The sequence below is a fragment of the Balaenoptera physalus genome, assembly GCF_965194825.1.
Source record: "Balaenoptera physalus genome assembly, chromosome: 21".
NCBI classification, from domain to species: domain Eukaryota; kingdom Metazoa; phylum Chordata; class Mammalia; order Artiodactyla; family Balaenopteridae; genus Balaenoptera; species Balaenoptera physalus.
In genome coordinates, this window is record NC_138902.1 from 27,632,725 (window position 1) to 27,648,372 (window position 15,648).

The following is a 15,648-nucleotide window of genomic DNA, read 5'->3' on the forward strand; positions in this document are numbered from 1 at the left end:
TGGTACATGTTTTCAGCAGATTGTCGATATAATAGAGAACGAGAACAGGGGACTCATGTTGCACAAGGTGAAGATGAGGAGGAGGAGGAGGAAGAAGCAGAAGATGAGGCAGTCAGTGGAGCTTCATTATCTAGTCATAGGAGCAGTCTGGTTGATGAGACTCCTGAAGATGCTGAATTTGAACAGAAGATCAATAGACTTATGGCTGCAAAACAGAAACTTAGACAGTTACAAGATCTTGTTGCATTGGTGCAGGTAAATACTGCTTGTATTAAAAAAAAAAAAGTGTCAAATGGACAGTCTTATAAGGTAAAATTTATGTGTTTGATAATTATGTTGGTATAAGTATACTAGTACACATTTATTGAGTTCTAACTATATACCAGGTTTAAATGCTTAGCACTTTACATGCCATATTATCAGAGATCAGCAAACTTTTTATAAGGGTGACTTAGTAAATATGTTAGGCTTTGTGGGCTATACAGTTTCTGTCACAACTACTCAGTGCAAAAGCAGCGATAGACAGAATGCAAACAGATGAGCATGGCTATGCACCAGTATAACTATTACAAAAACAGGTTTGTTTGTTTTTTTGCTGGAGACCCCAGTTCTATATCACGTAGAACTTGGTAACATCTCAGTGAGGCAGATACACAGATTAAAGGTGTTAATTGACCAGAGTTATACCATTGTCAGAGCCAGAGTTGAGACTGACATTCTGGCTGAGATCTTAACTCACTTGATGTAGAAGAAAAACCATATTGTCTTATTCAGTAAGGCCAAATTAGTAAAGTTGGAACTAGTTGTAAATTTTAAAAAGCCATTTGAATGTATGAACGTGAAATTATGTAACTATTAACACTTCTGTATTGACTGATGTGGTCCAAAGGCTTTTTGCAGTTTATTAGACTAGGTATAAAACTTTCTAAGAATGATTGAACTTTCTAAAATCATTCCTTTTCATCTGTTTATATATATATATATATATATATATATATATATTCTTAGTAACATAATCACTAGAAAAATATCTTTTAAGAGAGACTTCCTAAAGTATTGAAATTTATATGATTGTTGGAAGCCAAAAAACTTCTGGTAAAATTAATGAGTGATTTGTTTTCATTTAGGTTTGCTTAGCTTGTGTTAGGTTGAAAAAAATGAAGTATAGAACATTAAAATTAACCACACTAATGTATAGAAAAACAATTTTTTTATGAATGAAAAAAATTCAATTGTTATTCACAACTTCTTTTGGAATGCTACTTATTTTGAATTACTCAAGTGAAAGATGAATGTGCTCTCATTTTTAATTAAAGGAAACACTACTAGTAAACTCCCTCTGAGCCTTCATTCATAATCCCATTCTCCTTCACAGATGCTACTGTGCATATGTTTTATATATATATATATATAGTAAATACAGTTCTTTTTTTTAGCTGCAACATAGTTTTCTGTAGTATCAGTGGACCTTAGTTTAGTTAATCTAACATCCTATTGATGTTTACTTTTGTTGTTTCCAATTTTTCACTATTTGGAAACAACACTCCAATGAACATTCTTTCACAAGCTTTGTGGTGCATTTGTGTTTTTCAAGAGCAGATATGAAGAAGTGGAATTGCTTTGTCAGAGTATATGCACATTTTAATTTTAATGGACACTGCTTAATTGCTCTCCAGAATGACTATATTAATTGATATCTAAGCAGTGGTGGATGAATCCATTTCCTTATACCCTTAATTACATTTTATTTTATTGAGATACCATATAGCTTGTTTAACCATTACTGGAATTGACTTTTGGCTTTTTCTAAGGTTTTCCTATTGTAAGAAGGGGTGTTGAAGGGAAGAAGGAGCATAAACACATGTATACAAACAAACACATACAGGTTTATATACACATGTATATATTTTTGCTTGTATATTCAAAGTATATCTGTAGACAGATACATAAACTGATAACACTGGTTACCTGTGGAGAATGGAATTGGGGAAAAGGATGGAAAGGAGATTTTTCTAAACATCTTTTTTACTTTTTGAACTTTGATCATATGACAGTAGTACCATTTGAAAAAATTAAGACAGCTTCTAAAGCAAATAAGAATATAGGTTGTGCTATCATGAACATCATTGTACTTGTTAATTACTTTCTCATTTTTTCTTTATGACTCCTCTCCTCAGATGTATTGCCCAGAGTGGGAATAATAGATCAGAAATGATGAATAACTTGGTGGCTTATAGATGTATCAGCTTAATTTCAGGCTTATGTTGAATGCAGCTCTTTTGCTTTAGCGAGTGTTCTAAGACCTGAAATAACATGTATGAAAAATGAGAAAACTGCAACACAGAGGGATTAAGGGTCCTCATTTTGAGAGCTATTAAAAAAAAATGATCCAAACTCCCCAAGTTTTTATATGTTTAAGATTGATACATTTTACTTATTTTATTAAGGATAGTCTTCTTTTGCTTGTGCCCTTACTTATATCCTTTCCCAGGAGACTCAGGAGAAGGTTTAAACAGTTATATAGTTATCATGATTGTATAAAACTATTATTACTCTTTTTGATTAGATTAGCTTAGACAACTTATATGGCCCTTATATGGTTCCTTAGTCTGTGATGCAGCATGTGTTGAAACAATAATTCTTCAGTCAGTTACTTTTAGCTTTGGAGTTTATATCATTTCAGTTGTTCAGACACTCTCGTGTGACAATCTGAAACTTTATGTAGTTTTTTTTTTCATACTTTGGTTTTTCCACTTTTTTATTGTGTGAAAATGCCTCATGATCCAGCTTCTCTGTTTTTGAGTCCCAACTCAGTTTCTTTTTAATCTTACCATTTTAGTAATAAATCAGGTTAGCTTTTAGATTGATGAGAAGACCAGAATAATACCATGTCTATAAGCTTAAAATCGATTAGACAGTTTTACAGTCAAAGTTAGCTTTAACTCTCTATTTCCAAAGGTTAAAGTTTCAGTTGATTTCTGCAGAGAAAGCATGAGTAAATATAAAGTATACAATATTAAATGTTTTTAAGAAAATGTCATAGGTTACCTCCAATCCTCCATTCTTTTTTTATAAGATTTTTAAAAAATAAATTTATTTATATATATTTTTGGCTGCATCGGGTCTTCGTTGCTGCATGCGGGCTTTTTCTAGTTGTGGTGAGCGGGGGCTACTCTTCATTGCAGCGCGCGGGCTTCTCATTGCGGCGGCTTCTCTTGTTGCAGAGCACGGGCTTTAGGTGCGCGGGCTTCAGTAGTTGTGGCATGCGGGCTCAGTAGTTGTGGCTCACGGGCTCTAGAGCGCAGGCTCAGTAGTTGTGGTGCATGGGCTTAGTTGCTTCACGGCGTGTGGGAACTTCCCGGACCAGGGATTGAACCCGTGTCCCCTGAATTGGCAAGCGGATTCTTAACCAGTGCGCCACCAGCCCAGTCCTCCATTTTAATAAGCACATTGATTTCAACAGAAGATACGTATCTACTGTTAGGAAGATATGAACTTTTGTGGTTTTTCCAGTAGTTACAGATTTGAGGTGGTACATTCTCATTCGTTTTTGTATTGTGAGCCATTGGTACTTGTTTGGCAAACTAAAGACCAAAGTGAGGAAATGGAAAGCTTTTTAAGTGAACAAGTGATAATAGACATTGGTTGTTAAATTGTTAAAGTCACATCTGAAGAAAAAGTATCTAATATCAAGAGTTCTCAGCTCCAATGATATATTTTGTATCTTTTTCATATTCTCTGGAAAACTCTTCTTTGATTTTAGAATCTGGCCAAGGAAAGAAAAGGCAAACTAGTACTTGCCATTGCTGGGTAATTGGCAACTCAAATTATTAATGTACTGTTTTTAGTTTTAGTACTTTATTTCCTGCCATTGGTAGAGGATGAATTTCATTGCTCAAAATCATATGCTTTCCCTACTGCTTTAAATTTTGTGTTAATTTTACAACCTAGTTGTATTTACTAAGGTATGAATTGGATAATGTCTTTAGATATCAAGATTGTTTTAATATAATGATGCTGTTTTAGGATGATGATACAGCAGATCAAGGAGTTATCTCTGCCAATACCTCAAATTTGGATGGTTTCTACCCAGCAGCAGAAGACACCAAACGAAATGCAAATAACACTAGAGGAAACACCAATAAAACACAGAAAGATGCTGGAGTAAATGAAAAGGCAAGGTATGTTAAGCTTCTGGCTTTCAGGTCATAAAAGTTTAGTGCCTATTAGAGAGAAGGTACTCCGCTAGGTACTGTATTACATCGTGCTTAATGCTATTATCAGATTTACTGGAGTCCACAAATATAATGTCAATTTAATTATAGAGAGAAATTTTATGAGGCTAAACTACAGCAGCAACAGAGAGAGCTCAAACAATTGCAGGAAGAAAGAAAGAAACTGATTGAGATTCAAGAGAAAATTCAAGCATTGCAAAAGGCATGTCCTGACCTACAGGTAATTAGGAAATTTCTTTCTTTCTGTTTGTCTGAAGAAAGATATTTAAAATCTTAATGTCAACTGAAAGTACTCTTTGTCTTTTTTTAGTGCTAATTTGATAGGTTTATATCTTAATTTTATGATTAATGAAATGGATGGACAAATGAAATGTGTTAAGGATACTGTACATTTATACTGTGAAAGGTAGCACATAGGAATTGACTCTAATTATTCCCATTCTTTCACTTGTTGGGCTGGCTGGCTGTAGATTCAGAACATGAGTGTTTATAACTATGTATTACATTAAAATATTCTGGTTTGAACTTGGCAGTTAAGGGACTAGCATTTCCATTTTTTACTGGCCTAAAATTACATAATAAAGCTGTTAAGCCATCATGAGTTTTTTAGGGAAATTAAAATATTGTTTTTGTAGTTTGAATATTAAATGTATATATGCTTATTAAATAGTACCCTATGCATGGGTTTTTAAAAAATGTTTATTTATTTATTTATTTATTTATTTATGGCTGTGTTGGGTCTTCGTTTCTGTGTGAGGGCTTTTTCTAGTTGCGGCAAGCGGGGGCCACTCTTCATCGTGGTGCGCGGGCTTCTCACTATCGCGGCCTCTCTTATTGCGGAGCACAGGCTCCAGACGCGCAGGCTCAGTAATTGTGGCTCACGGGCCCAGTTGCTCCGTGGCATGTGGGATCTTCCCAGCCCAGGGCTCGAACCCATGTCCCCTGCATTGGCAGGCAGGTTCTCAACCACTGCGCCACCAGGGAAGTCCCAATGCATGGGTTTTTGAGATTGAACAGAGAATGTGCAGTCTTTGACCACATCAGGTAATCAGGAGGAGGGTTAATATGGGAGGGGAATATCAATTCTTCTTTGAGATTTTTCCTATACTTTATTGGTTAGCTTTATTCTTCAGTCAGGTTTTGTTTTCAAAGAAAGGGAAACATATCAAGTGATATTTCTAATATAACTTTATTTTCTAGGCGCTTACCTTTTCTACTTTAATCCTTTTTTTCTTGTTCCCAATCTAAATAATGTGCAGAGGAATATATGTCGGAGTTGGGTTGAGTATGTGAAATTTTCCACAGTAACATTTTATCCCTCATGTCTCTGTTGTTTCGGAGGGTTGGTTACTACTGTTCAACTTTAGCCTGTGTTTTCATCTTTGTTTTCTTATGTCAGATTTTCTTTAGATCATGATGGCAACTGAAGTCTGGTGGTAATAAATTAAATATGATACTAGAGCCCTAGAGAAGCAGTGAAATAATTGCGTTTATGAAATTAACATATAATTGCTTTAATTCCTCATAATAGTTTTAATTCATTTTTAGCTGTCAGCCACTAGTGCGGGTAATTGTCCCACAAAAAAATACATGCCAGCTGTTACTTCAACCCCAACTGTTAATGAAAATGAAGCCAGTACAAGCAAATCTGCTTTTGAACCTGATGATTCTTCAGTGGTAGATAATGAGGTATTGTATGTTGTACCTTGTTCCTGGGTCTTAAGGAAGAAAACTGAATATCTGTGAAACATGTTTTTAAATGTAGCCTATTATGTATCTTTTAGTTGTGGGAAGAAATAATTTTTTCCAAAAAGTAATTAAGTTGGTATATTTTCAAAATAGCCTTGCCCTTTATTAGCAAATATTTGGCAGAATTATATGAAAGGGTTAGTTATAGTAAATAGTAATCATTTCAATTAGAAAAACCTGTCCTTTGGCATTTTATTTATATGGGATTTATAGAAAACATTGTAACTTTCTTTTAATAGTTGATAAAGTATACTTGGGTGCTACCTGTTTTCATAAAGAATTAATGATTGCCTAATTTTTTCTTATAACTAAAATATCATTTTGACCTTCTTGGGTGTCTCAGTGTAAAAAGGATAGAGTGAGAATAGAAATATTTGTTGGTATTGACAATAGTATTAGGCTGTTTTTCTTTAAGGCTAAAACAAGTCCAGATATTTACACTAACTTGACTTAATTTTTAAAATAACAGTTGTGGTCAGAAATGCGAAGACACGAAATGTTAAGGGAAGAGCTGCGACAGAGAAGAAAGCAGCTTGAAGCTTTGATGGCTGAACATCAGAGGAGGCAAGGTCTGGCTGAAACTACATCTCCAGTGGCTGTTTCACTGAGAAGTGATGGGTCTGAGAACCTGTGTACGCCTCAACTGAGTAGAACAGAAAAGTAAGAGAGCTGTTTAAATCATTTTTTAAAATATCACCTACTTACGGCCTGTAGGATAGGCGGCCTCATTTCCCCTCTGCATCATAGCACAAATCTGCTGTTGCAGTGAGACTTGTGTTTTAAGCATCACCTTTGTGACTCAGTTTGACTAAATCCAGCTACTTTCTGTTCTAACTTCTCACAGCATCACCTTTCTCTCTTTTTAAAAAATTTAAAAAAATTACTAAGACACTTGCTCACACGGTGATACAGATTTTCTTGAGTATATAAGCCTTATTTTCTTAGTTAAGTTTCAAGTTTATAAAAAGAAAATGCTTGATACTTTATAGTGCTTTTCTATCAGTCCAGAAATAAGTGCTTTTTTTTAACTTGAGTATCTGCTATTTGTAAATTTCCTAAGAATTTGAAAACATTTTATTGTATAAAACATTCAGTTTTTAGGATTTATGTTTGAAATTTCCATATTTAGACTATTTCTAAAAGAATTGGTTATCTATAAGATCAGTTAATTACTTATCTTTATAGTAGTATTCAGATCTAAAATTTTGAAATCCAAATTTGTTATGACCTAGTCTTTTGGTGTCAGATGGCATTTCTGCAACATTGCACTAAACCTTACTCTCTTTCATGCTCATAAAAGAACTATTCCTGTTCTTGGAGTGCCAATATGAATTTTATTGATCAAACTATATCTTTAATATTTTATTGTGTTCTGTGTACCACACATCTATACTTTAAAAAAGTTCTTTATATTGTTTTGTTAAACATCTAGGTTTGAGAACCATGGGTCTAGAATTGTGCTTTCAAGTACGGCAGCCACTAAATATAGGTGGCTATTTAAAGTTAAATAAAATTAAAAATTCATTTTCTGTGTCACACCAGCCACATTTTAGGTGCTCATTAGTCATGTGTACTTAATGGCTACTCTATTGGACAGCACAGCTATGGATTATTACTACTATTACAGAAAGTTTTACTGGATAACTCTGATCTAGAAAACTGTGACTCAAGGAAAAGTTGAAAGTTGAGAGGGGTTTAGTTTAGGAATAAGTTCCAGGGGATATGATTACTAGTTTAATTTATATGAAGAATTGTTTTCTGGAAGGTAGCGTAAACAGATTATAACAGCAGTTGGAGAGTACCATCCACCTCATAGTTACTATGACTAAATGAAATTTTATGTACACACACATATGCATATACATATATATATATATATACACACACATATATACATACACTTTTTTTGGTACAGTGATATTTTTTTTTTCTTTCTTTTTTTGGTACAGTGTCTGGTACATAATAGGCGGTAAAGTATTTAGCTCATCTCCAGAATGATCTCATGTGTTTTGTCTCTTAATCTCTAGAACAATGGCAACTTGGGGAGGTTCTACCCAGTGTGCACTAGACGAAGAAGGAGATGAAGATGGTTACCTTTCTGAAGCAGTTGTTCGGACAGATGAAGAAGAGGAGGAGGAGGAGCAAGATGCCAGTTCCAATGATAACTTTGCTGTGTATCCTCCTAACAGTGCAAATCATAACTCTTATAATGTAAAGGAAACTAAAAATAGGTTAGTTTCACTGTTTTAATTTTTTGCTTGATTTGAAGAGTCTCAGGTCTTTCTGACTCCAAGCAGTTCTTCAGTTCTCTGAACCAACTGTGTGTCCTACAATGTAATTTAATTCCACCACTAACTACTTGGAGTCAGGGCAGAGCCCACAGGTTAAGAGGCTCAGTCCCACAAGAGTGCCCTCACTTTCGATGCCGCTTTAAAGTCTCAAGTCTTCAGGGCACCCACACTTCTGTCTGACTTGGCTACATATTTGGCGGTTCCCACAGCCCCTCTTCAGGTTCCATAATTTGCTAAAACAACTCATAGAACTCTGGAAAATACTTCTGTTTACTGACTTCTTATGAAAGATACTACTCAAGAACAACTAAGTGAAAGAGATGTGCAGGGCCAGGGATGGCTTGGGGAGGGGCACAGAGCTTTTATGCCCTCTCTGGGCACACCAGCCTCCCAGCACTTCACTGTGTTCACGACCCGGAAGCTGTCCTAACCACCTTGTTGAGGAGTTGTTAGGGAGGTTTCTTTACATAGACAGAATTGACTAAATCACTGGCCATTGACGACGAAGCTCAGTCTCCCTCCGTGAAAGCTGGGGGATGGGGCTAAAAGTTCCAGCCCCCAACACCTGGTTGGTTTTTCTGGTGACTAGCCCTCATCATGAAGCTAATAACTAGGGCCTGACAAGAAGGCGCTCATTATGAATAACAAAAGACAGTCGTCACTCAGGAGATGGCCAAGAGCTTTAGGAGCTTCTGTGCTGGGAACCTGGGACAAAGACCAAATATGATATTTATTGTATCACAAGAGTACTGTCGTTGAGATAGATTCCAGCTAGATAAGATCAAGATTGATAAGCTTTGATCTTCACTCTTGTTTTGGGGAATTAAGCAAAAATAAAAATCATAGTGAAAAAGATCTATCAACAAAAATATTTACTACGTTTTTATTTATAACTGAAAAATATTTCATGTATAAAAGATGGTTAAGTAATTCCACTTGATGGAATGTTATGTAGCTAAGCTTAAAGCATGAAGAGTGGAAAAATGCTTGTGGTATAATAACTATAACTATTTTCTTTTTTTTTTTAATGGCAAACTTTCTCTATTTTTAATATTTATTTATTTGGTTGCACTGGGTCTTAATTGCGGCAGGTGGGCTCCTTAGTTGCAGCTCGCCAGCTCCTTAGTTGCGGCACGCGGGCCCCTTAGTTGTGGCGTGCGAACTCTTAGTTGCTGCATGCATGTGGGATCTAGTTCCCTGACCAGGAATCGAACCAGGCCCCCTGCATTGGGTGCGTGGAGTCTTAACCACTGTGCCACCAGGGAAGTCCCATAACTGTTTTCATTTTGAAGAATACAGAATTATATAGACACTTCTCGGTAAAACATAAATGAAAAAAGATTCAAAAGGAATGAAAAATGAAATTGTATAAGACTAGAAATCCAGAATTTTTCTCATTCTATTTTCCATACATTTTAAGTCCTATGAAGAGAATACAGGTGTATGGACCAGGGTATCAAGGTTTATTGCCAGATTTTAAAAACCAAATAATTACATAAGATGACCTAATGCTTTAAATCTTGTGTTAGGTGGAAGAACAATCGCCCTTTTTCAGCAGATGGAAATTATCGTCCTTTAGCCAGGACAAGACAACAGAATATCAGCATGCAGCGTCAGGAAAACCTTCGCTGGGTGTCAGAACTCTCTTACGTAGAAGAGAAAGAACAGTGGCAAGAACAAATCAATCAGCTAAAGAAACAACTTGATTTCAGTGTCAATATTTGTCAGACTTTGATGCAAGACCAGCAGGTAAAGTAGAATTTTTTTATCTTGTTTTTGAAGCAGTACACGTTTTTCTCATGTCATCGGTAACTATTGCAAAAATTTTCTTTCCACAGACTCTATCTTGTCTGCTACAAACTCTTCTCACGGGCCCTTACAGTGTTATGCCCAGCAATGTTGCATCTCCTCAAGTACACCTTATAATGCACCAGTTGAACCAGTGCTATACCCAGCTAACATGGCAACAGAATAATGTACAAAGGTAATCTGTTTCTTAGAAGTAGTGAGAGTGTATAGTAAGTGCTAAAACTGAGCAAGAGTTTTACAGTTACCTTCTGGGAGAAAAGGGCATGAGCCAAGTATCATTTTCGAATATTCTCTGGCACCTGAGAATTTTATAAGCAGAGATTTTGTTCAATGTTCCTTTTTCATACTGTGGACCTGACTTTTTAAAAAAATTTTATAGTACTCAACTTTACACTTACCTTAAGTAGGTTGTATAGTGTGTAAATTATACCTCAGTAAAGCTGTAAACAGCAATGTAAACAATGAGTTTGTTGTAATTATGCCTACTATCTGTTAGAAGTGCTAAGCGCAGTTCTTGTTGTAAAGGCTAAGTTACTGAACTAAGCATGCAGGACAAGCAGATATTTGTTGTAGTAAACATCAGAGCAGTCAGTTTGTTCCACATACTGTTGAATCATGTCTTACATATATTCTTTCTGGATGTACTTTACATAGATGGTAATATAACTGATCTTTAAATTACTGACTCCTTAAATTTTTACAGGTTGAAGCAAATGCTAAATGAACTTATGTGCCAACAAAATCATCCAGAAAATCCTGGAAGCAAGGAAAGAGTCAGTAGTGCATCACACCCTCCTTCTCCCAGTTTATTTTGTCCTTTCAGCTTTCCAGCACAGCCTGTAAATCTGTTCAACCTACCGGGGTTTACTAATTTTTCATCATTTGCACCAGGTAAGTGGCTGAAAACTTAAATGAAAATAAATAAATGCAGAGTGTTTGAGAATAACATTCGTCTATTTCATGGATTTTTATCAGTCCCTTTTGGAGTGGTAGGAAATGTTTGCAAAGAAAGTTATAAACTCTTTTCTACATTGATGCTTTGTAGTGAACGCTTAAACTGAATGTGGTTGCTAATGAAATTAAGTAAATTATGAATGATTGCTTAGTCTTTTACCTTTGAATTATTCAACAACTATTTATCAAGGAGAAAGGGAATTAACCTGTCTACTGGCTGCTGTACATCAGGCACTGTGTAAAATATTAGGAGAGGAGAGGTGAATAAAGCAACGCTCTTGTAGAGGAGCTTTGTGTCTTAGTAGGGAGATATACCACTAGAGTAAAGGTGTTTGGTTTAGGCTTATATTTACTTTTACTTAGTTTAGGCTTTTATTCAGACTTTTTCTGTACCTGTCATGTGCCAGACACTATATAAATGACTGGGATTCAAAGATGGTAAGCCTGATGCTTTAAGGAATTCAGGGTCTAGTGAAGAAGCTAAGAATGCTAATAAATGCTTAGTGCTTTGCCATGGGTGCTGTAGCAGTGGTGCAGATGAGGTGAATGGCCTACTTTTCCTTGGGGCAAGAGATTATCAGCAAATCGCTTTTTTTCTAGAGAAAGTGATATTAAAGCTAAAGAATGAATATAATTTTTTTCCAGGGAGATTAGAAGGGAAAGGACTTTCTGATTAATGGAACCACTTAGAGTTACAAAGCAATGGAACAGTATATTACTTAGGGAATTTAGAGGTCATGAAGTATGGCTCGTGTTTAGGGCCATGGCAGGGGAAGGGTAGTTGATGTGGCTGGAGGGCAGTGGAGGCCTTTGTGCTGTGCAAAGAAGCTTAGACTTTCTGCTGCTTACTAGAGGGGCCATTGGAGGATTTTGAGGAATCCTGCTAATCCAGAGGAATAGCATGAGGTTTATATTTTAAAAAGATGACACTAGTGATAGTGTTGATTGAGATTGGAGGGAAGGCGCTAAGGGTATAGATGGTGAGTGGAAGGCTAGTGCAGTAACAGCAGGGAAGGAATGACAGCTCGACCTGAGGCATCGGCAGTAGCGGTAAAGAAAAAGGAGTAATTTTAAAGACATTCTGGAGGTAGAATGATCAGTTAGGTGAGGTGAGTCATGAAGGGAGAGGAGTTGAAGGTGTTTGCCAGAGAATATAGGAAGAGGAAAAGGGTTGGGAGGGCTTTGTGAATATAAATATCCACAGATACAGTGTATTTTCTTAACAGGATTATAAAAGCAATGGTGTTAAACAATTTAACAAGGTTTTCAGTTCTTAGGTGTGGATTAATATTGGCAGCAGACTTTTTAAAAAATTTATTTATTTATTTATTTATTGCCTGTATTGGGTCTTCGTTGCGGCTTGCAGGCTTTCTCTAGTTGCGGCGAGCGGGGGCTACTCTTTGTTGCAGTGCGCAGGCTTCTCACTGTGGTGACTTCTTTTGTTGCGGAGCACAGGCTCTAGGCACGCAGGCTTCAGTAGTTTTGGCACACGGGCTCAGTAGTTGTGGCTCACGGGCTCTAGAGCGCGGGCTCAGTAGTTGCAGCGCACGGGCTTAGTTGCTCCGCGGCATGTGGGATCTTCTCAGACCAGGGCTCGAACCTGTGTCCCCTGCATTGGCAGGCGGATTCTTAACCACTGTGCCTCCAGGGAAGTCCCAGCAGATGTTTTTTGAGTAGGCATTTAAGTAACAAATAATATAAGAAATTGCACATGCAGTTCCTTTTTGTCATAATATGCCTTATACCCATGCCAACCCTGTACGAAGACTGTTCGTTCTTCCCAGTCAATCTAGTTCAGTTTTGTGAAACCCTCCCTGATCCCCTTCTCCCCCAAGTTGTAAGTAGCCATTTGTAAGTATCTCTGTTACAGCACTATATATTAAGTATGTGATTATATTTTACTTCCCACGTAGAGTGTAAAGAACCTAAGCTTTGGAGCCATGCAGACCCGAGATCTAACCTGCTCTTTCATTTACTGGGCATTTGATCTCTAAACCTATTTTCTCACTAGTAAAATGAATATAATACCTATTTCACAGTGTTGTTTTGAGCATTAAATGAAGTAACATGTAACGTGCCTACAGTAGAGCCTTGTACCCAGTAATACTCTGATAAATATCAAGCATTATTTTTGCTAACTTTTAGCTCTTAAGGGGTTGGGGATCAGCATTTATCTTTGAATCACCAATGCTGAAAACATAGCTGACTGAGTTGTAAAACAGTGATTGAATAAATGAGTGTTACTTTATTTTAATCACAGATTTTCCTTTTGGTGGATTTGAATGGCATATTTAATTAAAAGTATTTTTAAATTTCATTTTAAGGCTAAAGGTGCTTCTTTATTGTTGTCTTACCCATTGTTTTTATTTATTAGGTATGAATTTCAGCCCTTTATTTCCTTCTAATTTTGGAGATTTTTCTCAAAATATTTCTACACCCACTGAACAGCAGCAACCATTAGCCCAGAATCCTTCAGGGAAAACAGAATACATGGCTTTTCCAAAACCTTTTGAAAGTAGTTCTTCTGTTGGAGCAGAAAAACAAAGGTACTTGATTGTAAACATAATCCATTATTTGCTTAAACATCACTTTGTGACTACATCTAATTATCTGTAATTTGAGAATGTAATTAGGGAGGATGTTTGTGATTGTCTGACTCGATAGTGTTGGGAATGTGAAGTTTTGACATCTTACCAGATGTCACTCAGGCGTATACCTGCTGCTAACCCTGGTACAAGAGCGGTTCAGAGTTTTGATCAGGGTGTCCTGTGAGATTCATTTTGGGAAGGATATGACCTAATCCATAGAGTGTCTTTGGCCTTGATTTGATATCTGTCTTTAAGGTTATACCAGTTCACTGTTCATTGATTTAGAAATAGAAACTAATATTAACTGCTGGAAGATAGTTGTTACAAAGTGATGGCTCCTTTGTTTGATTCATAGCCCCTGATTAGAGTAAGTTCCTAAGGCCCATCCAAATGTAATATTGAGTACTATTAGGTTATAAAAACAACTTTTGCCAAGGAAGTTTTAGTGATACATAGTCAGGATTCCTTTTTCTCTCTGTTTCTCACATTTATTATTTTTTAATACGATAATCTTCCCAATTACAATTTTGACCCAAATAGTGTGTGAAAGACTCATTGGATTGGCTCAGGTTAATCATTCTCTAAAGCATTTTTATGGCTCGATAAATAATGTTTTTAATGATTGTTTTAATCCAGAAAATGATTTTGATAGCCCACTGGTAAAAAGATTATAGCCTTTTTATTGTTGTTATTTACTTCAGAAAAACTTTTTAAAAGGATGAAAAATCAGAGGTCACTTGAGCCTAATGCTTGTTCTGTCAGAAGTATCTCTATGATTTTGTTTTTCCTATCCCTTTATAAATATATAGGTCACATTACTTCTCCCTTTAGTTATATGTGTGGGCATGTCTCAGCCTCTTAAATTAGCATTTTGACAGTTTAATTGTTAAATCATGAACATTTTGGTTTTGTTTTTTACTTAATTAACCAAAAATTCTTAAAATTCAACTTCGTGTTCACCACCAGGAATCCTGTGGTAGACCTCCCTGACCTTGTTGACTCCTTTTCTTATCTGCACTAACCTTTTTTTCCTACTAAATCTTGTGTTACTCTGTGAAAGTATTCTATTGTCAGAGCCTAAAACAGTGTTTAGTGGTCAACTGACATTGAGAAATGGTGGTTGAATGAATCTCCATCACAAGCAATAAACATTTATTCAAAGCTTTAGTGAATGGCCTTCCTAATGGAAGGTCCCTACTTCATTATTATCTATAGTTTACATGTAATTGGTAGTAAAAAAAAAAAAAAAAGATGCATCTGGGTATTATTATTTTAGATATTAGACCTACTTCAGATTAGACCTCATCTCTTTCCAAAATTTCAGCTATTATAGGTTCCCTGAATTAAATGGCTGGAGATAACAAAGAGGTCAGATGAAACATTGTAGTTGTTAGCTCGGGTCAGAAAACTTTTCCTATAAAGGACTACGTAGTAAATATTGCAGGCCATAGTGTCTGTCATAACCATTTATCTCTGCCATTTTTGCACAGAAGCATTTATAAACAATATATAAACAGATAAGTTGCTGTGTTCCAAGAACACTTGATTTATGGACAGTGAAATTTGAATTTTATGTAATTTTCATGTCTCATAAACTATATTTCTCCTTTTAATTTTTTTTTTCAACGATTTAAGAATATAAAGATCATTCATAGCTCTCAGGCCATACAGAAAAACAGGCAACAAGCTGAATTTGGCATGTAAACTGTAGGTTTGCTAATCTTTGTCTTGAATTAATCCCTATAGATCAATGTCTCCCAAATTATATTCTTAGGAACTCTGTTGTCCATGTCAGGTTCTGTAATAAAAAGTTGCAGACAACGTGTTCACTATGTTCCCTTCGAAGACATTTATAAAACACATTGGCATATTGAAAGTTCTGAGAAGTACTGCAGACCTGTTTAACTTTGTTTTGCGTATTTTTTCCCAGATTTAGATAACCAGTGAATACCTATTAACATATTAAGGGATGCCAATGTTTAGCAGATACAATTTGGAAAATGACACTAAGCTAACAGAGCT

General features: G+C 35.9%; 1 protein-coding gene across 43 annotated transcripts in view; it reads left to right on the top strand.

The window, feature by feature from the left end:
* PCM1 (pericentriolar material 1) overlaps positions 1 to 15,648 on the top strand; it is an 88,203-nt gene that overhangs the window by 33,510 nt on the left and 39,045 nt on the right. For 28 of the 43 annotated variants that reach the window (XM_082444449.1, XM_082444488.1, XM_082444453.1 and 25 more), the window contains 10 exons: positions 17 to 255; positions 4,027 to 4,181; positions 4,326 to 4,455; positions 5,784 to 5,924; positions 6,454 to 6,644; positions 8,012 to 8,215; positions 9,805 to 10,024; positions 10,114 to 10,259; positions 10,788 to 10,975; positions 13,413 to 13,584. In XM_082444449.1, the coding sequence (XP_082300575.1) occupies positions 17 to 255; positions 4,027 to 4,181; positions 4,326 to 4,455; positions 5,784 to 5,924; positions 6,454 to 6,644; positions 8,012 to 8,215; positions 9,805 to 10,024; positions 10,114 to 10,259; positions 10,788 to 10,975; positions 13,413 to 13,584 (1,786 nt within the window). The remainder of the gene's footprint in view (positions 1 to 16; positions 256 to 4,026; positions 4,182 to 4,325; positions 4,456 to 5,783; positions 5,925 to 6,453; positions 6,645 to 8,011; positions 8,216 to 9,804; positions 10,025 to 10,113; positions 10,260 to 10,787; positions 10,976 to 13,412; positions 13,585 to 15,648) is intronic. The other 15 variants (XM_082444482.1, XM_082444489.1, XM_082444452.1 and 12 more) reach the window with 1 other exon arrangement.